The 21,499-nt window shown below is 36.5% G+C and overlaps 1 protein-coding gene and 1 long non-coding RNA gene across 2 annotated transcripts in view; one reads left to right on the top strand and one right to left on the bottom strand.

Annotated features, from left to right (window-relative positions):
- The window catches only part of mcm6.L (minichromosome maintenance complex component 6 L homeolog), a gene marked incomplete at its 5' end in the record, with an annotated part of 54,287 nt that overhangs the window by 16,157 nt on the left and 16,631 nt on the right, over nt 1-21,499 (top strand). The window contains 7 exon segments of the mRNA NM_001088353.1: nt 1,647-1,788; nt 2,486-2,627; nt 9,293-9,400; nt 10,647-10,802; nt 12,150-12,278; nt 13,743-13,904; nt 20,665-20,776. Of these exon segments, the coding sequence (NP_001081822.1) occupies nt 1,647-1,788; nt 2,486-2,627; nt 9,293-9,400; nt 10,647-10,802; nt 12,150-12,278; nt 13,743-13,904; nt 20,665-20,776 (951 nt within the window).
- LOC121394635 overlaps nt 1,425-21,499 on the bottom strand; it is an 89,721-nt gene continuing 69,646 nt past the window's right edge. The window contains exon 3 of the long non-coding RNA XR_005961881.1: nt 1,425-1,565. This is a non-coding gene — a long non-coding RNA (uncharacterized LOC121394635). The remainder of the gene's footprint in view (nt 1,566-21,499) is intronic.

Below are 21,499 nucleotides of genomic sequence, written 5' to 3'. Positions count from 1 at the left end.
GGTGCCTCACCAAATGAAAGAAAGCAAATGTCACCCAGCCTGGATCAGGCCTCCACTTCCTTTATGCCAGATTTATGCAGATCTCATCCCTTTCTTTTTCTCTGTTCATAAGTATAGTTGTTACATCATTACATTCATAGGACAAGCCATTTTCCAGCAGTTGAAGTGGCATTAAGATACAGTATAGTATCTTGTACATGCTGTGTGCTTAGATGTTATATCACACTATATCCTCTGCTTAGTTTTCGCCTGAGTGCTTTCCAAAGTACTGCACAACTAATCCAGAATGATAAAAACACCAGTCATAATTAATAGCATTCACAGCCTGAAGGTGGTAAAACTCAGACTATATAAAACTCCATTACAAGAAAATCATATGCCCAGCAAATAAACCAGGAAATGTTTTATTATACATTATTAATACAGTATTGATAAAATTAATACATGTGCATAATATTATGCAAACAAAAGGGTAGTAATGCAAGTCAAATTTGCCCCATGTCAGGTAACCTGTAGCCCTACCTCCTTACATTTCAGTTTTAGAAAGTGAGACAACTTGGCCCATGTCCTGATCTGCCCAGACATTCCACAGTCTACTGAACGTCACCCACTTTTTGGTAAACCAAATCCCTAATTTGGAACTCTTTGGAGGTGTTGATAGCAACCAATCAGATGTTAGTGATATAATTATTACAATTGCTTTTTTAAAAGCAAATATCTGGTAAGTATGGATCACCAGACCTGATGCAAACTTTGGAGCTTTTAATACAGTGTCTTTTTTTTAACTGCAAAAGGTCCAACTCCTTGTTTTTAAACTGTAAAAAAAAGAGAATTAATTCCATTCCATGTTGTTGCTGTAAAAATCCCTTTTTGCACCCAAAGATGGAACTTTCTTAATTTTGATTTTGTTCTAGAATGATCTACTGATAAATACACATCTAAACAGATCATTGTAGGATCTTGGTGTCCAGTCATATGAAAAAGTTCGGGAACCCCTCTTAATTCTTTGAAAGCTTGGCCAATGATAAACAAAACTCCAAAGTAGCAACTTCCTTTTAATATATAACATGCTTTATTGAAACAGAAGTATTTCAACAGTGACATAAAGTTTATTGGATTAATAGAAAATATTGAATATGCATCATAACAAAATTAGACAGGTGCATACATTTGGGCACCCCAACAGAGATATTACATCAATACTTAGTTGAGCCTCCTTTTGCAAATGTAACAGCCTCTGTACATTATATGTCTAATTTCACAATCATATTATCCTTCTACCTTCATGGTGCTCTCATCTGTTAATAGAGGAAATTCAGGACTCCTGACTTTTGTGTAGTTTGGCTTTTAATGTTACTTTTTCTATTGGCTTGGCTCTGTACCCTTGCCAATACAATCAAAACAAGTGCAGCCAGACCTGTGTCCCCAGCATTTTCTCTTTAATATGTCTGAATGGTCTGTTCTTGTTTTGCTGGCCAAGTTGTGAAATCATAGCACAGAAAAGACAGGCTGCAAGGGTTTTTCTTACTACAGGATAGTTGCACTCCTTTGTAGTTGCAGTGGCCCTATATAAAGAGATAAAACAACAACAACAACAAAAAGTTAAAATGTGAGCATTTTTAAAAATTCTTATGTGTATTTTCTAGGTAATGATGAAATTAAAAGAGGAGTCTTACTGATGCTGTTTGGTGGGGTTCCAAAGACCACTATGGAAGGTACTTCTCTGAGAGGAGATATCAATGTGTGCATTGTTGGAGACCCCAGCACATCTAAGAGCCAGTTTTTAAAGTAAGAATTAATATAACTTTTAGTATGACACAAAAAATGTTTTACTATCTCAGTTTTTTAGTGTTTAAATGTTTGCTCCAGTGCAGAGAGATAACTGCACAGGGACACAGGAGTTACCTACCCCTGTCTTCTCAATGACAACTTCACTGTCAGAATTACATGGAAACTGCAAACTCCCAGATAAAATGTCCAGTTTTAACTCCCATGTTCCTATGTGGTGGAAATTAGACACTGAATGGGTTACAGATATTCACTCCAGATCAAATAATAATTTAAGGAGTTTTTAATGCATTATAATACACGAGCCATTAATATCCTGTAAATTAAATCCTTCTAAACGGTGCTTAGTGATGTCATTGGTTATAATCGGAGCTTAGTGATGCCATTTCTGTCGCATGACTCACTGAAACTTGTGTATTGTAATAAATGTACTACCCCCTGTTGCAAAATATGAAGAAGTTAGAAGTCACCTTAGCGTTCCATGACCTGTATAGAAACACTCGGCCTCGTGCTTTTATATGGTCATGGAACTCCTCGGTAAGTCTACTAATGTGATTAAATAACATTACCTTGAATTCCAGCACCAGTTAAAGGTGACTTGTGTTATCAATAAACAAAAAACTAGCAAATGTTCTGCCCTTGCTACATTAAAACAAGTTGTTCTTATTATATGTTTTATATTTCTGTTCTTTCATAGGCATGTAGAAGAATTCAGTCCCAGAGCAGTATATACTAGTGGGAAAGCTAGCAGTGCTGCCGGTTTAACTGCTGCTGTTGTGAAAGATGAGGAGTCCCATGAGTTTGTGATTGAAGCTGGAGCTTTAATGTTGGCAGATAATGTATGTAGTTAAATATGGTGATTTGAAAAATCTTTACCCAGTTTGCTTCTTTTTGTCAATATTAGGCAATGATTGGGAATTCAAGAACAACCAGGAATGATTGACTTTCACCTCTAAATCTAAGCTAAAAGAGTCGAATTAATTAACTGCAGAGAAGTGAATTATAAATGGATTACATCTACCCTCCCCCCATTTTATTTTTTTTATTCTATAATATAGTACAGGTATGGGATCAGTTACCAGGAAATCAGTTATCCAGAAAGCTCTGAATAACGGAAAGGCTGTCTACCATAGACTCCATTATAATCAGATAATTTAAATTTTTAAAACAGATTCCCCTTTTTCAAACGGTAGCATGTACTTAATCCAAACTAAGATATAATTAATCCTTATTGGAAGCAAAACCAGCCTATTGAGTTGTATTAATGCTTACATGATTTTTTCTAGTAGAATTAAGGTATGGAGATCCACATTATGGAAAGATCTGTTATCCAAAAAAACCCAGGTCCAGAACATTTTGGATAACGGGTCCCATACCTGTATCGGGAAAAAAATGTTTAGCACATGCCAGGTGCAGCACCTCAAAAGCTTTAGTAGTAAAGTAAAATGGTTTACTTGAGACAGCTTATACACTTTGTGCACATACAGTCATATGAAAAATTTTGGCAACCCCTCTCAGCCTGCATAATAATTTACTCCACTTTCAACAAAAAAGATAAGTAGTATGTCTTTCATTTCCCAGGAACATCTGAGTACTGGGGTGTTTTCTGAACCAAGAGTTTTAGTGAAGCAGTATTCAGTTGTATCAAATTAAATCAAATGTGAAAAACTGCTGTGCAAAAATGTGTGTACCCTTGTAGTTTTGCTAATTTAAATGCATGTAACTGCTCAATACTGATTACTGGCAACATCAAATTGGTTCGATTAGCTCATAAAGCCTTGAACTTCATGGACAGATGTGTCCAATCATGAGAAAAGGTATTTAAGGTGGCCAATTGCAAGTTGTACTTCTGTTTGACTCTCCTCTGAAGAGTGACAGCATGGGATCCTCAAAGAAACTCTCAAAAGATCTGAAAAAAAAGATTGTTCAGTATCATAGTTTAGGGGAAGGCTACAAAAAGCTATCTCAGAGGTTTAAACTGTCAGTTTCAACTGTAAGGAATGAAGGGCTTTGAACTGATGAGAAAAAAATATTTTTTTTGGTCATAATGCTGTAGGGCTGTGTAGCTAGTAGGGATGTAGCGAACTGTTCGCCGGCGAACTAGTTCGCGCGAACTTCGACTGTTTGCGTCCGCCGCAAGTTCGCGAACGTCGCGCGACATTCGCCAATAGGCGTTCGCGTCAAAATCATTCGACCATTCGATCGCTAAAATCGAACGATTTTCGTTCGATTCGAACGAAAATCGTTCGATCGAACGATTAAAATCCTTCGATCGTTCGAATCGAACGATTTTCGGATGTTCGAAGTTCGCGAACAGTTCGCGAACTGTTCGCATTTTTTGCCGGTGTTCGCGAACGGCGTTCGCGAACACATACTCGGCGGTTCGCTACATCCCTAGTAGCTAGTTCAAGGACTGATGCCCTTGTTAAAGTTGAGGGTCGGATAAACAGCGTCTAGAGGCTTACATTTGCAAAAGGAGGGTCAATTAAGTATTGATGTAACACAATATGTGCACCTGTCTAATTTTGTTATGATGCATATTTTCTGTTACCGTATATACCCGAGTATAAGCCGAGTTTTTCAGCATCCAAAATGTGCTGAAAAAGTCTACCTCGGCTTATACTCGGTTCAGCGGTACCCGACCCGCGTAGCCGAGATTGCAGTCACTTTTAATCATTCCTATACCAACAGTACACTTGGGGAGAGACTGCAATATCCCACAATGCCCTCTGTTGGTTATATGAAAGAATAACAGTGCGCCCTCTGTTGGTTATATGAAAGAATAACGGTGACTGCAATATCACACAGCGCCATCTGTTGGTTATATGGAAGAATAACAGTGACTGCAATATCACACAGTGCCCTCTGTTGGTTATATGAAAGATTAAGTGACAGCAATATCACACAGCGCCCTCTGTTGGTTATATGAAAGAATAACAGTGACTGCAATATCACACAGCGCCCTCTGTTGGTTATACGAAAGATTAACAGTGATGGCAATATCAAACAGCACCCTCTGCACATGGTAGTGGGACAGTGGGACAATGCACACAGTAATCCGTTTGGCAATTCTCTGTCACCATCAACTTTGCAAAGAAGTCCGGTTGATCACTGGGGGGGCTTTGGCAGAATGTGCACTGCTGGGAGACAGGGCTGTAGTTGTATCTAGGCTTATACTAGAGTCAATAAGTTTTCCCAGTTTTCGTAGGTAAAATTAGGTACCTCGGCTTATACTCGGGTCGGCTTATACTAGAGTATATACGGTAATCCAATAAACTTTGTCACTGCTGAAATAAGGCATGGTATATATTTAAAGGAAGTTGCTAGGGATGTAGCGAACGTCGGAAAAAAAGTTTGCGAACATATTCGCGAACTTGCGCAAAAATGCGAGCGGTTCGCGAACGGTTCGCGAACCCCATAGACTTCAATGGGAAGGCGAACTTTAACATCTAGAAAAGACATTTCTGGCCAGAAAAATGATTTTAAAGTTGTTTAAAGGGTGCAACGACCTGGACAGTGGCATGCCAGAGGGGGATCAAGGGCAAAAATGTATCTGAAAAATCTGCCTGTGTGTGCTTGGAAGAGATAGTGTAGGGGGAGAGCTGTTAGTGATTTCAGGGACAGATGATAGTAAGTTTGCTGGCTAGTAATCTGCTTGATACTGCTCTGTATTGGAGGGACAGAAGTCTGCAGGGATTTGAGGGACATTTTAGCTTAGGTAGCTTTGCTGGCTAGTAATCTACTGTTCTCTTTAAACAACTGCCATACGTTGACCTTGTAGGCATTGTTTGCCCAGTTTTTTTGGACGCAGCCACTGAAGCACAGTTGCCATAAAAAATATGCCATATAAATGCTGAAAATAGTAATTTTTCGCCATAACGTTGACCTTGTAGACATTGTTTGCCCAGTTTTTTTGGTTGCAGCCACTGAAGCACAGTTGCCAGAAAAAATATGCCATATAAATGCTGAAAATAGTCATTTTTTGCCATACGTTGACCTTGTAGGCATTGTTTGCCCAGTTTTTTTGGTCGCAGCCACTGAAGCACAGTTGCCAGAAAAAATATGCCATATAAATGCTGAAAATAGTAATTTTTTGCCATATACGTTGAGTCAACGTATGGCAAAAAATGACTATTTTCAGCATTTATATGGCATATTTTTTCTGGCCTCTGTGCTTCAGTGGCTGCGGCCAAAAAAACTGGGCAAACAATGCCTACAAGGTCAACGTATACACTACTACAGCGGTGGATACGGATTACGTAAAATATATTATGGCTGCTTGAAAAAAGTCACTCCGGTGTTTTTTCTGGAGACGGTAATATTATGGATATTTAGACAGAATGTGAACAAGGTCACACAGCTAGATGGCGGGTTGAAGAAAACAGTGTGCAAATAATGCCTACAGGGCAAATAATGCCTAAAAGGTCAACTTATACACTACTACAGCGGTAGTAAAATAAAAAAAAGTAAAATAAAAAAAAATGAATATTAAAAAAAAAAAATTAAAGTTGGTGCTGCTGAACTACTAGGAGCAGCAGATTAGCACACCAGTCCCACTCCCCAACACTGCTAGACTAATAGCACTGGGCTCTTATAGTAGTAGTAGTAGTAGTAGTAAAACAACAAAAAAATAAATAAAAGCAGTCCTTACAAGGACTACTGTTATTGCAGCAGTCAGCAGATGAGATCAGAAGCAGGACAGCTGCCCACTGCAGCTACATACAGAGCACTGCAGTAGAAGGTAGATTACTAGCCAGCAAAGCTACCTAAGCTTAAATGTCCCTCAAACCCCTGCAGACTTCTGTCCCTCCAATAACAGAGCAGTATCAAAACGATTACTAGCCAGCAAACTTTCAACTGTCCCTGAAATCACTAACAGGCAGCAGCTCTCTCCCTACACTATCTCTTCAGCACACACAGGCAGAGTGAAAAACGCTGCAGGGCTTCGGTTTTTATAGGGAAGGGGAGTGGTCCAGGGAGAGCTTCCTGATTGGCTGCCATGTACCTGCTGGTCTGGGGTGAGAGGGCAAAAAAAAGCGCCAACAATGGCGAACCCAAAATGGCGAACGTCGCGCGACGTTCGCGAACTTCCGGCGAGCGCGAACACCCGATGTTCGCGCGAACAAGTTCGCCGGCGAACAGTTCGCGACATCTCTAGAAGTTGCTACTTTGAAGCTCAGCCAATGATAAACAAAACTCCAAAGAATTAAGAGGGGTTCCCAAACTTTTTCATATGACTGTATATTCTCGCCGCTAAAACTGCAAAAATAATTCCAATACTTGGAGATTTGAAGACTCTCTCATAACCTCTTATATTAGCAGAAATCAGAATTTAGGATAATTGTAGATTTAAATCACTACCAGGTGGTAAAGGAGCCATTCCACTTGGCTAATCACAGCAAAATTCCACTTGGCAAATCTCCGCTAAATGACACAGGTTTGAGTTTTTAAATATCTGTCAATGTGGTCTTTGCCTAGGAGCTTTTATATTCACTTTGTTAAAGATAGACCACCATATGTAATGTTTCCTTTAAAGGGATACTGTCATGGGAAAACATTTTTTTTTCAAAATGAATCAGTTAATAGTGCTGCTCCAGCAGAATTCTGCACTGAAATCCATTTCTCAAAAGAGCAAACAGATTTTTTTATATTCAATTTTGAAATCTGACATGGGGCTAGACATTTTGTCAATTTCCCAGCTGCCCCCAGTCATGTGACTTGTGCTCTGATAAACTTCAATCACTCTTTACTGCTGTACTGCAAGTTGGAGTGATATCACCCCCTCCCTTTTCCCCCCAGCAGCCAAACAAAAGAACAATGGGAAGGTAACAGATAGCAGCTCCCTAACACAAAATAACAGCTGCCTGGTAGATCTAAGAACAACACTCAATAGTAAAAACCCATGTCCCACTGAGACACATTCAGTTACATTGAGAAGTAAAAACAGCAGCCTGCCAGAAAGCATTTCTCTCCTGAAGTGCAGGCACAAGTCACATGACATGGGGCAGCTGGGTAATTGACAATATGTCTAGCCCCATGTCAGATTTCAAAATTCAATATAAAAAAATCTGTTTGCTCTTTTGAGAAATGGATTTTAGTGCAGAATTCTGCTGGAGCAGCACTATTAACTGATTCATTTTGAAAAAAAAATTTTTCCCATGACAGTATCCCTTTAAAGTCTCACTTGGGTTTAGAAAGAACTTCAAATTCCTTGTTTTTGTAATTACATCTTGGCACCATCTGCATATTTAGATACTTCACTAAAACCATTGTCACATTTGTTAAATAATGTTAATTAATAGATCTTAAAGGAGTATGATTTATGATGGGCAATTCAAACTCACCTGATGCTGTCGGGCAAAGTATGATGTATTAAATAGATGAAGGTTGATCATGAATATTCAGTCTTGTGCCAATTCCAAATAATTGCGAGTGTGAACCACAGCAGAAATTGGGGTTGAATTGTTGCATCCACTACTGTGTATATGAGCTGTTTAAGTCTGGTATAATTAGGTAATTTCATATGTACAGTAACTTTTAATATGGGAAACAGCTTTAGCCATTTGTTTAAATACATTGCTTCACTACAGATAACATAGTACTTTTTATTGAAGTGTTAGACCAAAATAAATAACTAAGCTACCCTTCTTTTTTTTTTTGTTTCTGAAGGAAATTTTATATAATGGGGTTCATTTATAAACACAGTGCAAATGAGTTTTTTTTGATGAGCTTTTTTTCAGCCAGCTGCATGCTGAACAGTGAAAGCAATCATCTGATTTGTTGCCGTGGGTTGCTGCCCAGGTGCAAATTTTCCCAGTGTTTAAAAATGACCCCCACTGATTCTGATCAGCAGTCTTAGTGGTAGTACAAATCCTCATTACTGATAGAGATTGACTACTCTTCATTTTTAGTTCTCGGACATAAAATTTAAATTTATATGTTGCCATGAAAGGAACAGTTCAGTGAAAAATAAAAATTGTGTAAGTAGATAGCCTGTGCAAAATAAAAAATGTTTCTAATGTATTTAGTTAGCTAAAAATGTAATCTATATAAAGTGTGAGTGAATAATTTCCTAACATAATAGCCAGAACACTACTTCCTGCTTTGCAGCTCTCTAACTCTGAGTTAGTCAGCGCTTTAAGGAGAGCCATATTGGACATAAATGTTCAGTGAGTTTGCAATTGATCCTCAGCATGCAGGTCAGATTCAAAAGCAAACGGTTATGAACCATGTGGCCCCCCCATCAAGTCACTGATCGGTTACTGCCTGTTAACCAATCCGGGGAAACAAAGAGCTGCAAAGCAGGAATTTGGGTTCTGGTTATTAAGACATCCAGTCACTTCAGTCTTTATGATTACATTTTTGGCTAACTAACTATATTACAATTTTTTTTATTTATTTTGCAGAGGCTATTTATCTAGTTTTTACTGCGACACTGAACAATTCCTTTAATAAACATTGCCAGATGTATAAAATGTTTTTATTTGTGTTTTTAACTGTGTAGGGAGTTTGCTGCATTGATGAATTCGATAAGATGGACCTGAAAGATCAAGTGGCCATTCATGAAGCTATGGAGCAACAGACCATTTCCATCACAAAAGCAGGAGTGAAGGTACATTATATGAATTAGTTTATGAAATGCTTTATTAATATATATCAATACCTGTTTTACAGCCTCCAAACCTCCATTGTGCATCACAGTATCTCTCTCTCTCTCTAGTTAGTACATAATTTAGTACGACAGAACATAATCTAGTAATTGCTACACATAGGTCTGTATACAAACAGAGCAAACCTTAGGTAGAAATTTGGCTTCAATGGCTTACCAAAATGGTCATTATCAAGCCTTATTTTCATGAATATGAATTTAATGAATTTCACAGAAACACTTAATTCATTTTTTAGTATTGTTTAAATGAATTGTTCAATCAAGTGTATAACATTCATAAAGTTAATTAAGACGTGGCGATTAAGCACTAGATAAATTAATTGGTCTTTATGAGTGAGATAAATGTATCCAAGTTTTTGTGAAAATCCTGTTTCTAAGTGGGTACAGGTAGCAGAGATTTTATACAGTCATAAATAAGGTTTGTTTTCTTTATTCTTTCTAATATGAACGCTGTGACATGGTGTTCTCCGTGGTATCCGTGGCTCCGACAATGAAAAGTGAGACACAAAAATAAACTCTAAAGGTTATGAGATTGCCCCTTCAAAACTGGGCACCCATTAATTAAGCTTACCTGATTAACACTTTTTTATCTGGCTGTCGTGGGGTCCTATTTAAATTATTTCTACTTTTTCCTATTTTATATTAATTTTACGTTTAATTTCCTTAATTGTAGAAATATGAAAGGGCTTATTTGCACTTCTTCTATTCCCATATTGCCCTAATGGGATTTGTGTTAAGAAGCTTTGTGAAGTAATAACACGACATGTTCCGCAAACAATCTGGTTATGTGTCGCTATCACTTTAATGTATTTAAAATGGTTTGGGTATCTCTATAACCAAAAGTGTTATAGCTGTGCTTCCAAGGAGGCAGATTAGTCAGGTACGGTGTTATACAACCCCATTGTACTCGCATGCTGGGACCCCTGTAAGGAGACTAAATACGATTGCTTGGTTCATACAGCATACAAGAATATTTCCTCTTATATTAGCTTTTCTTGGAACTAACTAGATGATGATTTCAACATTTTACTGAGATGACAGACAATATCAAACTCTTTCTGCTATTGATATAAATACTACGCTATGCACATCATGTTCACCTGAAGGAGGAAAAAATTCTATAAATGTTTCTATAAATAATATTTTCCTTCCTGTTCTGCTCATACTTTAACTTTGTGCGTTTCCCTAGGCTACATTAAATGCCCGTACATCTATCCTGGCTGCAGCAAATCCTGTCGGAGGAAGATACGAAAGATCCAAATCATTAAAGCATAATGTCAATCTATCAGCGCCCATTATGTCACGATTTGATCTATTTTTTATTTTAGTTGATGAGTGCAATGAGGTAATTTTTTCAAAATATTCTCAACAGCGCAAACATGTCAGATGTAATAAATGGTATTGTTTGAGCTCGTCTATCAATGTCACAAGCATGAGTCTTATTAAAGATTTTTTTCATTCTGTCGTGTTTTTTAATCCAGGTCAGGGATTACAGATACATTTCAGAGAGGCTCACAGGACAAAGCATAATCAGATACTTTTTCCTGAATGGCTCATTAAAGTTTACTACACTTCTAGTCGACCTGAGATGAATTTAAAGGGTAGTTCACCTTGAAATTTATTTTTTGTGTCATATAGATAGCAGTTAGTGTTCATTTGGCTTTTTTTTTTTAATATTTACATATTTAGGGGCTTATCAAAGATTTTTTTTGGATACTTCGACCATCGAATAGGATACTACGACTTCGAATTTACTTCGACTTCGATTCGAAGTAAAAATCGTTAACTATTCGACCATTCGATAATCGAAGTACTGTCTCTTTAAAAAAAACTTCGACTTCAATACTTCGCCAACTTAAACCTGCCGAAGTGCTATGTTCGTCTATGGGGACCTGCCAGAGCATATTTCTAATTAAAAAAAAATCGTTCGAATCATATGATTCGAAGTACGATTGGAGTATGATACAATGAATAAAATCCTCCGACTTCGAATGTCAGAGGATTCTATTCGATGGTCGAATTTAGAAGTATTTTCCGCTTCGAAATTTGACCCTTGATAAATCTGCCCCTTAATCTCAGGTTTTAGGTTTCGGGTTACAATTTGACCTCTATTCTGGCTGCCTTTATTCTGCTTGGAGGTATGAAGATCCAAATTACGGAAATATCCTTTATCTGTATAATAGGTCCCATGCTTAAATTACTCTGCCTGGTGGAATTACAGACCAGGAACATTTTTAATTGTGTCTTGGATAGTACAATCATGCTCTTTTCAAACATCCCTTATTACAGGTCTAGAGAAAAGAAACCATTCAAAATTTAAATTAAATTTCTTAGATTGTCTGGATAGAACGTTCTTTTTATACACAAAATACTAAAATATGTTATCCAGATTTAGCAAGATGAAAAAGACTGATGTATAGTTTTCATGAAGAGCCAGAAGACATTCTACAAAGGCTCTTATCAGTAAATAGTGGCTAGTTGTGCACTTGAGACTCCAATGGTCTATATGGTCAAAAGAATATAATGTCTAGATAGATGTTAATAGTCCTTATTGTCCAGAAACTGCCATTGTAACCCTAAATTAAACATAAAGCAAGTGGTACCTGTACAATCATTTGTAAAAAAAAATAATGTGAAAAATGTTTTAATTGAAGTCTGTATGCTTGGTAACTATAGAATTAATCCTCTTTAGGTAACAGATTATGCAATAGCACGAAGGATAGTAGATTTGCATGCAAGAAATGAAGAATCAATAGAAAGGGTTTATTCAATTGAAGACATTCAGAGGTATTTGCTGTTCGCTCGTCAATTCCAGCCAAAAGTAAGTTATGTTAATGTACTTCATAATTTGTGATTTAACATCAGTGTTTTCAAAAATATAAAAAAGCAAAAACATAAAGCATCTACAAAAGGCACACGTCGCTGAACACTTTATTTCATCCAGTTGGTCTGATGATGGGATAAGACGTGGGGAATATTGCACTCTTTTCTCTAGACATTTTTACAATAAAGTAATTGCCATGTATTGTTTCAAATAATAAAAGTAAGTGAATAGCTTGCTGTGTGCAGGTTTAATTCTGTAGTCCTTCTATAATGATCAGGGGCAGGGTTTGTGAAAATTTAAAGGGGATGTCCACTAAAAACAACTATTTTAATTTCATTCTAAGGTTATTAAAACCTATACATTTTTAAGTTATTTGTAAATATAATGGCTGTTGAAAGCAGTGAGCTGGTGGTTTTGAATCCTAAAACAATGTAGCAGGAGCCAACAGATTAACAGACCTGTATAATGCCACCCCTGGTAGCTTTAAGAGATGATTTTCTGGTTTGTAAACTGGGCTCTGTCAAATAATGCTTTCTGAAAAAAACGTGCTTTCTGTGACAGCATCCCTTAAAGGGCACCAATCATCACTAAAATCATTTCCTAAGTAAATACACTATGAAAGTTCAAGAAATCTGATTTTTAAAACAGTTAGAATTGTTTGTATAATGTAAATCATCAGCTCACTATATCTTCTGCAAGATCTCCCCTATCTCCACTGCAGTTCTAGCTGAGGCAGGCATCTTGGATTTCACTGGCTCCTCCTACCTGTATCTTCCAAGCCAACTGCAGCTCTGAAATCTCGCACATGCTCAGTTGCAATTCCTTGGTTGCTTATCAACCCTTCTAAGCTATTTTCAAATCAGCCAAACCTCTGTGTTAGCTGCTGTTCAGTAGTGCTGCCACCTGCTGGAAGTTAGTGTGTGCCCTTCATTTGCATAATAACATCACCAGCTGGGGACAAGATAGGGAAATCTCCTGATACTTCTAGTGGAGGAGTTTACTAAAACAAGGCATTGTGGGTAGAATACTCAAGGTAGTGCTACAATCTGAGCATGCTCCTGAAATTTGCATATTAGAGTCTCTGTTATAGTCTCAGTATGGACCCATTTGACAAAGTAAGGGATTTTTTTAAAAACCTGCAGTTTTTTCAAAAAACTATATATGTAGTTTGATTAAAGGTGTTTAGCTTGTACTGGTCAGATTGTTAATGTGTTTGATGTTGGCTGTGATAGGTGCCCTTTAAATACGAGATCTCAACCAACAATTTCAATAACATATATTTTTGCTTTAAAACCATATACTTTTTGTGGATCTGCTTTTCCGCTTTTATGTTTAACAAGAAAATTCTTCACAATTTAATCTCCTTCATGTGAAATGCATTTGCTTTGCAAATAGATTGAAAGGAAGTCTTAAGTATTTTATTATTTGCTGTACCTTGTGAAAATCTTTTTCTTTGCAAAGATAACAAAGGAAGCTGAGGAATTCATTGTTGAGCAGTATCGTCGACTTAGACAGCGTGATGGCAGCGGAGTAGCAAAATCATCTTGGAGGATTACAGTCAGACAACTTGAGAGTTTGATACGATTATCTGAAAGTATGGCTCGAATGCACTGCTCTGATGAAGTAAGTGAATTTTAGTGATCAGGAATTTTTTGCCTATGTTCCTTTTCTAAAAGGAATCCAACTGTAGCAATACATTCATTAATACTTATGTTAAAAGGGTTTCTCACTTTTAAATTAAAGGGGTGTTTCACCTTTGAATTAACTTTTTTAGAATGTTATAGAATGGTCACTTCTAATCAACTTTTTAGTTGGGCTTCATTGTTGATTTTTTACAGTTTTAGAATGATTTGCCTTCTTCCTTTGACTCTTTCCAGCTTTTAAATGGAGGTCACTGACCCCGTATAAAAACAAATTATCTTTAAGGGTACACATGTATTTTTACTGCTACTTTTTATTACTAAAAGTTAACTCAAAGGAGAACAACCCCTTTAACTTTTAGTATGTTGTAGAGAGTGATATTTGGAGACCATTTGCAGTTGATATTTAATTTTTTATTATTTTGTGATTTTTGAGTTATTTAGCGATTTAGTCAGCAGCTCTCCAGTTTGCAATTTCAATCTGGCTGCTAGTAGTGATGGGCGGATTTCTCCTGCCCGCATCAATTCTGACAACATTGTCCCATTGTGATGGGCGAATTTTGAAGCCCGCGTCAATTTTGACTTTGGCATCAATTTTGATGCCAGTGTTAAAGTCAATGGGTGTCGAATAGTGTTGACGTGTGACGGTTTTAACGCAAGCGACTTTTCTGATGTTGGCGAATTTTCGTGCCAGTTTCGTGAATTTATTAGCCGGCGGCGAAACACAGAAATTTGCCGCAAATTCGTGCCTGTCAAATGTATTCGCCCATCAGTAGTAGCTAGGGCCCAAATTACCCTAGAAATCATGCATTGATTTGACTAAGAGACTAGAATATGAATAGGAGAGGGAAAAGGGAATGAAAGGTGCGCTGGGGATACCTGTAGAGAAAGGAAGACACAGCCTATCTGGTGTAGTATCCTCTGTACACTATAGCGGATATTAAATAATCAGATCTACTCACATTCATGGAATAATCATATCGCAAAAGAGATCTGATCGCATATGCCTTCAGTGTGAAGTTAGTTTGCGACTGGCGTGTCTGGTCAGTTTTTGCGCCTCGAGTGTATGTAGAGATGGCTTATAGAACGCTATCTGGATCGCATTCGAATCGACCTCTGCAGGGTTGGATGGGCGGCACTTGCTGGGGTTTATATCAGATCACGGCCCGATGTTTAAGCTCTGGCAGTGATGTGTTCTCCTCCAGTAGGCGCTGCTCCGGTGTTTCCCGCAGTTTCACAAGTCGGCGTTCTCCTCCACGCGGTCTTCAGTCTCGCCTGGGGATACTGTCGGCGCTGCCTTCCACTTCTCCACTGGATAATATAGCTCAAGGGGATTTGTTTCGAAATAAATTTACGGCAATATCTTTTGCCTTTAAAGAATTTATTACAGTCAAGTATTTTTAACACAGTACAATGCCCAACGCGTTTCGTATACAATTATACTTCCTCAGGGGCTGATTTCCCATGTTGCTTCACAGAGGTGTTTTTATCCCTTCCGTGGGTGGTTCACTCAATTAAAAATGCAAATCACATTTATTTAATCATGCCATATAAAATAGAATATATAATAATAATAAAATAGAATATATAATAAAACAGATTTAAAAAATTAATCTTTTAAGAAGCATTTGATATCGATGTCAATATTTAAACCTTTGGGGGTTAAAGTCTTTAATTTATGAATCCAGTAAGTCTCTTCCTGTGATATTACTTTAGTCATGTCACTCCCACGCCAATGGTTCTTTTTAAGTGATATTCCCATAAAAGTTAGCTGTGTGGGATCTGAATTATGATGTGTTTTAAAATGTGCAGGGACACTATGAGTAGTCATTCCTTTTTGTATGTTATTGACATGTTCACGTATTCTGGTTTTCAGACTTCTGGTGGTTCTCCCCACATATTGTAACATACACGGACATTGTAATAGATATATTACATTTTTATTATTGCAAGTGATTGTATCTTTTATGTCGAATATTTCTTTTGTTACGTTTGAATTAAAATTAAACTATTTTCTTATATTGTTTTTGCATGTTTTACATGCTTTGCAACTGCCACATGAATAAAATCCCTTTTTTCCACTGCTGAGAAATGTATAGTTTTTTGCTTCATTAAAAGGTAGGCAGCTTGGTACTAACATTTGTCTTATGGTTTGGGGTCTTCTATAAATTACCTTAGGTTTTTCCGTTAGAAATCCAGACAAATCTCTATCATTTTTTAAAATATGCCAATGTTTGTTTATTATTTGTTCCAAATTTTTATTCGAATTATTAAATGTAGTAATAAATGAAATAGAGTTTTCTTGTGAGATTTTTTGTTTCTGATTGTTTTAACATTTCATTTCGATCTTTCATATCACAGATCTTCTTGGCTTTATCCACAGTTTCTTTTTTATATCCTTTTTCTTTGAATTGTTTGTATAATATTTTGCATTCTTTTTCGTAATCGCTTACTTTACTGCAATTTCTTTTTACTCTATTAAATTGACCAAGAGGAATATTATCTAACCATTTTTTTTATGGTGACAGCTGAAGTTCAGGATGAAACCATTACAGTCAGTTGGTTTGCGGTATAGACTGGTCACAAACTTATTATTGTCAATCGATATTGTCAAATCCAGAAAATGTACAGTATGGCTACTAAATTCACTGGTAAAAGTCAGATTGAAATCATTTTGATTTATAGTATTTAGAAAGTTTTTTAAGGATTGTTCAGGACCTTTCCAGATAAACAGACAATCATCTATGTAGCGTTTCCAAGCTATAAGTCCGATGTTCGAATTAAGGAGGGGAGTAATATTAGTTAGTTCCCAATAACCCATGAATAAATTTGCATAGCTAGGGGCGAATCGAGTTCCCATAGCTGTCCCCTTGGTTTGTAAGTAATAATTCCCTTCAAACCAAAAATAATTTTTCTCTAGGATAAAATTAATTCCTTTAAGTAAAAATTCTTTTTGTTCGCCAGCAATTGTTGCGTCCTCATCTAAGAAATATCGTATGGCTTGTAATCCCTGGTTATGATTTATAACAGTATATAATGAGGTCACGTCACAGGTCCCTATGATATAACCTTCTGAGCATGGTGTATTGTTAATGAAATCAATTGTTTGAACAGTGTCTCTAAGGTAAGACGGAAGTTTTGTCACATATTTCTGTAGAAAAATATCTATATATTCTGATCAATTTGAGGTTAGGGAATCACACCCCGATATTATTGGGCGACCTGGTGGGTTGGTCTGATTCTTGTGTATTTTTGGTAAAGTATATATCACCGGAATTTTTGGATGTAGAACATTGAGATAATTAAATTCATTTTTAGATAGAACGCCGGTGGATCTAGCAGTTTCTAACAGTCGCAATAATTCAAGTTTGTATTCGTTAGTAGGGTTATTTTTCAACTTTTTGTAGGTGGTACTGTCTGATAATTGTCTATTGATTTCTCCTATGTAGTTGTCTCTGGTCATAATTACTATTCCTCCTCCTTTATCGGCAGGTTTAATTACTATGGTTTTGTCACTCTTTAATTCTTTGAGTGATGTACGTTCTGCCCCGGTTAAATTTTGTCTTTTAGGCTTTTTATCTTTTAAATTATCCAAATCTTTAAGTACAAGTTCTCTGAATGTATTAATATAATGGCTATTGGCAAATGTTGGATTGAAATCTGATTTAGGTTTCAATATTGTGTGTGTATAGTTAGAACTGGTGGATTCTACAATTGTTGAGTTTTTAGCAAAAAATTTTTTGAGACGTAACTTCCGAATAAATTTATGGGTGTCTATATAAGTTTGAAATTTGTTAAGCTGATTTGTTGGTGCGAATTTTAACCCTTTGCTCAAAACTTTAATATGGTTGGGTTTTAGTTCTTTATTCGTTAAGTTATAAATTCCTATATGGGGATCCACATCTGTCTTCTGTCGGTCTTTCCTAGAATTGACTTTTCTACCCCCCCTCCTTCCTCGTTTTCGTTGACTGATGTTTTCCTTTTCTTGTTTGGTGTTCCTATTCTTAGGTTGTCGTCCGTATATGTCCTCTTTTCTTTGTCCCTCATCCTCCTTTCTGTAAAATCCCAATGGTTATTTCTGTTTACGTTAACTCGATTCGCCCCTAGCTATGCAAATTTATTCATGGGTTATTGGGAACTAACTAATATTACTCCCCTCCTTAATTCGAACATCGGACTTATAGCTTGGAAACGCTACATAGATGACTGTCTGTTTATCTGGAAAGGTCCTGAACAATCCTTAAAAAACTTTCTAAATACTATAAATCAAAATGATTTCAATCTGACTTTTACCAGTGAATTTAGTAGCCATACTGTACATTTTCTGGATTTGACAATATCGATTGACAATAATAAGTTTGTGACCAGTCTATACCGCAAACCAACTGACTGTAATGGTTTCATCCTGAACTCCAGCTGTCACCATAAAAAAATGGTTAGATAATATTCCTCTTGGTCAATTTAATAGAGTAAAAAGAAATTGCAGTAAAGTAAGCGATTACGAAAAAGAATGCAAAATATTATACAAACAATTCAAAGAAAAAGGATATAAAAAATAAACTGTGGATAAAGCCAAGAAGATCTGTGATATGAAAGATCGAAATGAAATGTTAAAACATAATCATCAGAAACAAAAAATCTCACAAGAAAACTCTATTTAATTTATTACTACATTTAATAATTCGAATAAAAATTTGGAACAAATAATAAACAAACATTGGCATATTTTAAAAAATGATAGAGATTTGTCTGGATTTCTAACGGAAAAACCTAAGGTAATTTATAGAAGACCCCAAACCATAAGACAAATGTTAGTACCAAGCTGCCTACCTTTTAATGAAGTAAAAAACGATACATTTCTCAGCAGTGGAAAAAAGGGATTTTATTCATGTGGCAGTTGCAAAGCATGTAAAACATGCAAAAACAATATAAGAAAATCGTTTAATTTTAATTCAAACGTAACAAAAGAAATATTCGACATAAAAGATACAATCACTTGCAATAATAAAAATGTAATATATCTATTACAATGTCCGTGTATGTTACAATATGTGGGGAGAACCACCAGAAGTCTGAAAACCAGAATACGTGAACATGTCAATAACATACAAAAAGGAATGACTACTCATAGTGTCCCTGCACATTTTAAAACACATCATAATTCAGATCCCACACAGCTAACTTTTATGGGAATATCACTTAAAAAGAACCATTGGCATGGGAGTGACATGACTAAAGTAATATCACAGGAAGAGACTTACTGGATTCATAAATTAAAGACTTTAACCCCCAAAGGTTTAAATATTGACATCGATATCAAATGCTTCTTAAAAGATTAATTTTTTAAATCTGTTTTATTATATATTCTATTTTATTATTATTATATATTCTATTTTATATGGCATGATTAAATAAATGTGATTTGCATTTTTAATTGAGTGAACCACCCACGGAAGGGATAAAAACACCTCTGTGAAGCAACATGGGAAATCAGCCCCTGAGGAAGTATAATTGTATACGAAATGCGTTGGGCATTGTACTGTGTTAAAAATACTTGACTGTAATAAATTCTTTAAAGGCAAAAGATATTGCCGTAAATTTATTTCGAAACAAACCCCCTTGAGCTATATTATCCAGTGGAGAAATGGAAGGCAGCGCCGACAGTATCCCCAGGCGAGACTGAAGACCGCGTGGAGCAGAACGCCGACTTGTGAAACTGCGGGAAACACCGGAGCAGCGCCTACTGGAGGAGAACACATCACTGCCAGAGCTTAAACATCGGGCCGTGATCTGATATAAACCCCAGCAAGTGCTGCCCATCCAACCCTGCAGAGGTCGATTAGAATGCGATCCAGATGCGTTCTATAAGCCATCTCTACATACACTCGAGGCGCAAAAACTGACCAGACACGCCAGTCGCAAACTAACTTCACACTGAAGGCATATGCGATCAGATCTCTTTTGCGATATGATTATTCCATGAATGTGAGTAGATCTGATTATTTAATATCCGCTATAGTGTACAGAGGATACTACACCAGATAGGCTGTGTCTTCCTTTCTCTACAGGTATCCCCAGCACACCTTTCATTCCCTTTTCTCTTTCGAATTTTATGTGGACAAGTGGATCCATAGATTGAACTTTGGTGCAGCTTTCTTTCCCACCGTTTTGGACAGAGCGCAGTCTTCACCCCATTGACTAAATGAATAGGAGAGGGCCTAAATAGAAAAATAAAGAGTAATAAAAAGTAACAATACAACTAGAAAAAAACAATGCAACTAGAAAAAAATAAATAAAGGCGAATTGAAAAGTTGCTTAGAAATAGCCATATTAATATATAATAAAAGTTAACTTAAAGGTGAACCACCCCTTTATGGTCTCTTGGGACACTTCTAATAAATGCAAGTTGCTGGGCTGCAATGATTACAAGCTGCATTTAACTTAGGTATGCTCATTGGGATAAAATGCAAAAGAATGCTATATGACTTATACTTTGCTGTACTTGGTTCCTAAGCATCTTTGTTTTAATTAGGTAGTTACACCTTTGAGAGGGTCTGACCTTATTTCTTTTCTTATTGGACACCCCTGTCACATGAAATATGTATTCTAGATGAATCTACCTAGAAAAAAACCTAAATTTTTTTTTATGAATTATATAATGTTGTATTTCACCATTATATTAAAATTCAGTTTAAGCATGGTTTGTGCATAAAGCAGTGTAAATAATATGTGTAATTGTTTAGGTTCAGCCAAAACATGTAAAAGAAGCTTTTAGATTGCTAAGTAAATCCATCATACGTGTGGACACACCAGATGTCAGCTTTGATCAAGGCGAGGATGAAAAGAACATTGAAGGTACGTATATGCTAAACCTTTGTGCCCTCATATCTTTCAAGACAAGTGCAATTAAATGGTGGTTAAGGATTAATCAAAGGAAAATGCTCATAATGTAAGTACTTGAGTCAACTGCAGGCTTAACAAAAGTAATAAGGCATGCAGTCTGCTACCTATGCTGCTTCTTTTATATCCCAATCTCATCATTCTCTTCCAATACATAAAGTCACTGCCACCTGAAAACACTTTGCACATATATATTGCCCTTTTTGTACTATTAGGTTTTACTGTGATTAGGATAGTCTAATTTAAAGGAGAACTAAAGCCTAACTATAAAGAAGTAGGCTAAACATGGTGTACATTATGTATTGGGCTTCTGTACCAGCCCAAGGCAACCACAACCCTTTAGCAGTAAAGATCTGTGTCTCCAAAGATGCCCCAGTAGCTCCCCATCTTCTTTTCTGCTGAATCTCTGCATATGCTCTGTGCTGCTGTCACTTACTGAGCTTAGGGAAAACTCAAAATACACAGTACACATAGAATAGAAATATTGCAATATAATGCAGATTTGTACTTAATACAGATAATTAATAAATGACAGCACAGAAACCAATGCTACTAGCATCAGAATTTAATAATCATCCCTGTAACATCATCTTATATTACAGGTAAACAGGTAAACCGTTGGAGGAGGGTTACCTTTGAACATCACTGACAACAGTTTTTATCGTAAATGAGTCATTT

This window comes from Xenopus laevis, chromosome 6L (genome assembly GCF_017654675.1).
Source record: "Xenopus laevis strain J_2021 chromosome 6L, Xenopus_laevis_v10.1, whole genome shotgun sequence".
Taxonomy (NCBI): Eukaryota; Metazoa; Chordata; class Amphibia; order Anura; family Pipidae; genus Xenopus; species Xenopus laevis.
Note: the sequence above shows the minus strand (reverse complement) of the source record. Positions and strands in the feature narration are given on the sequence as shown.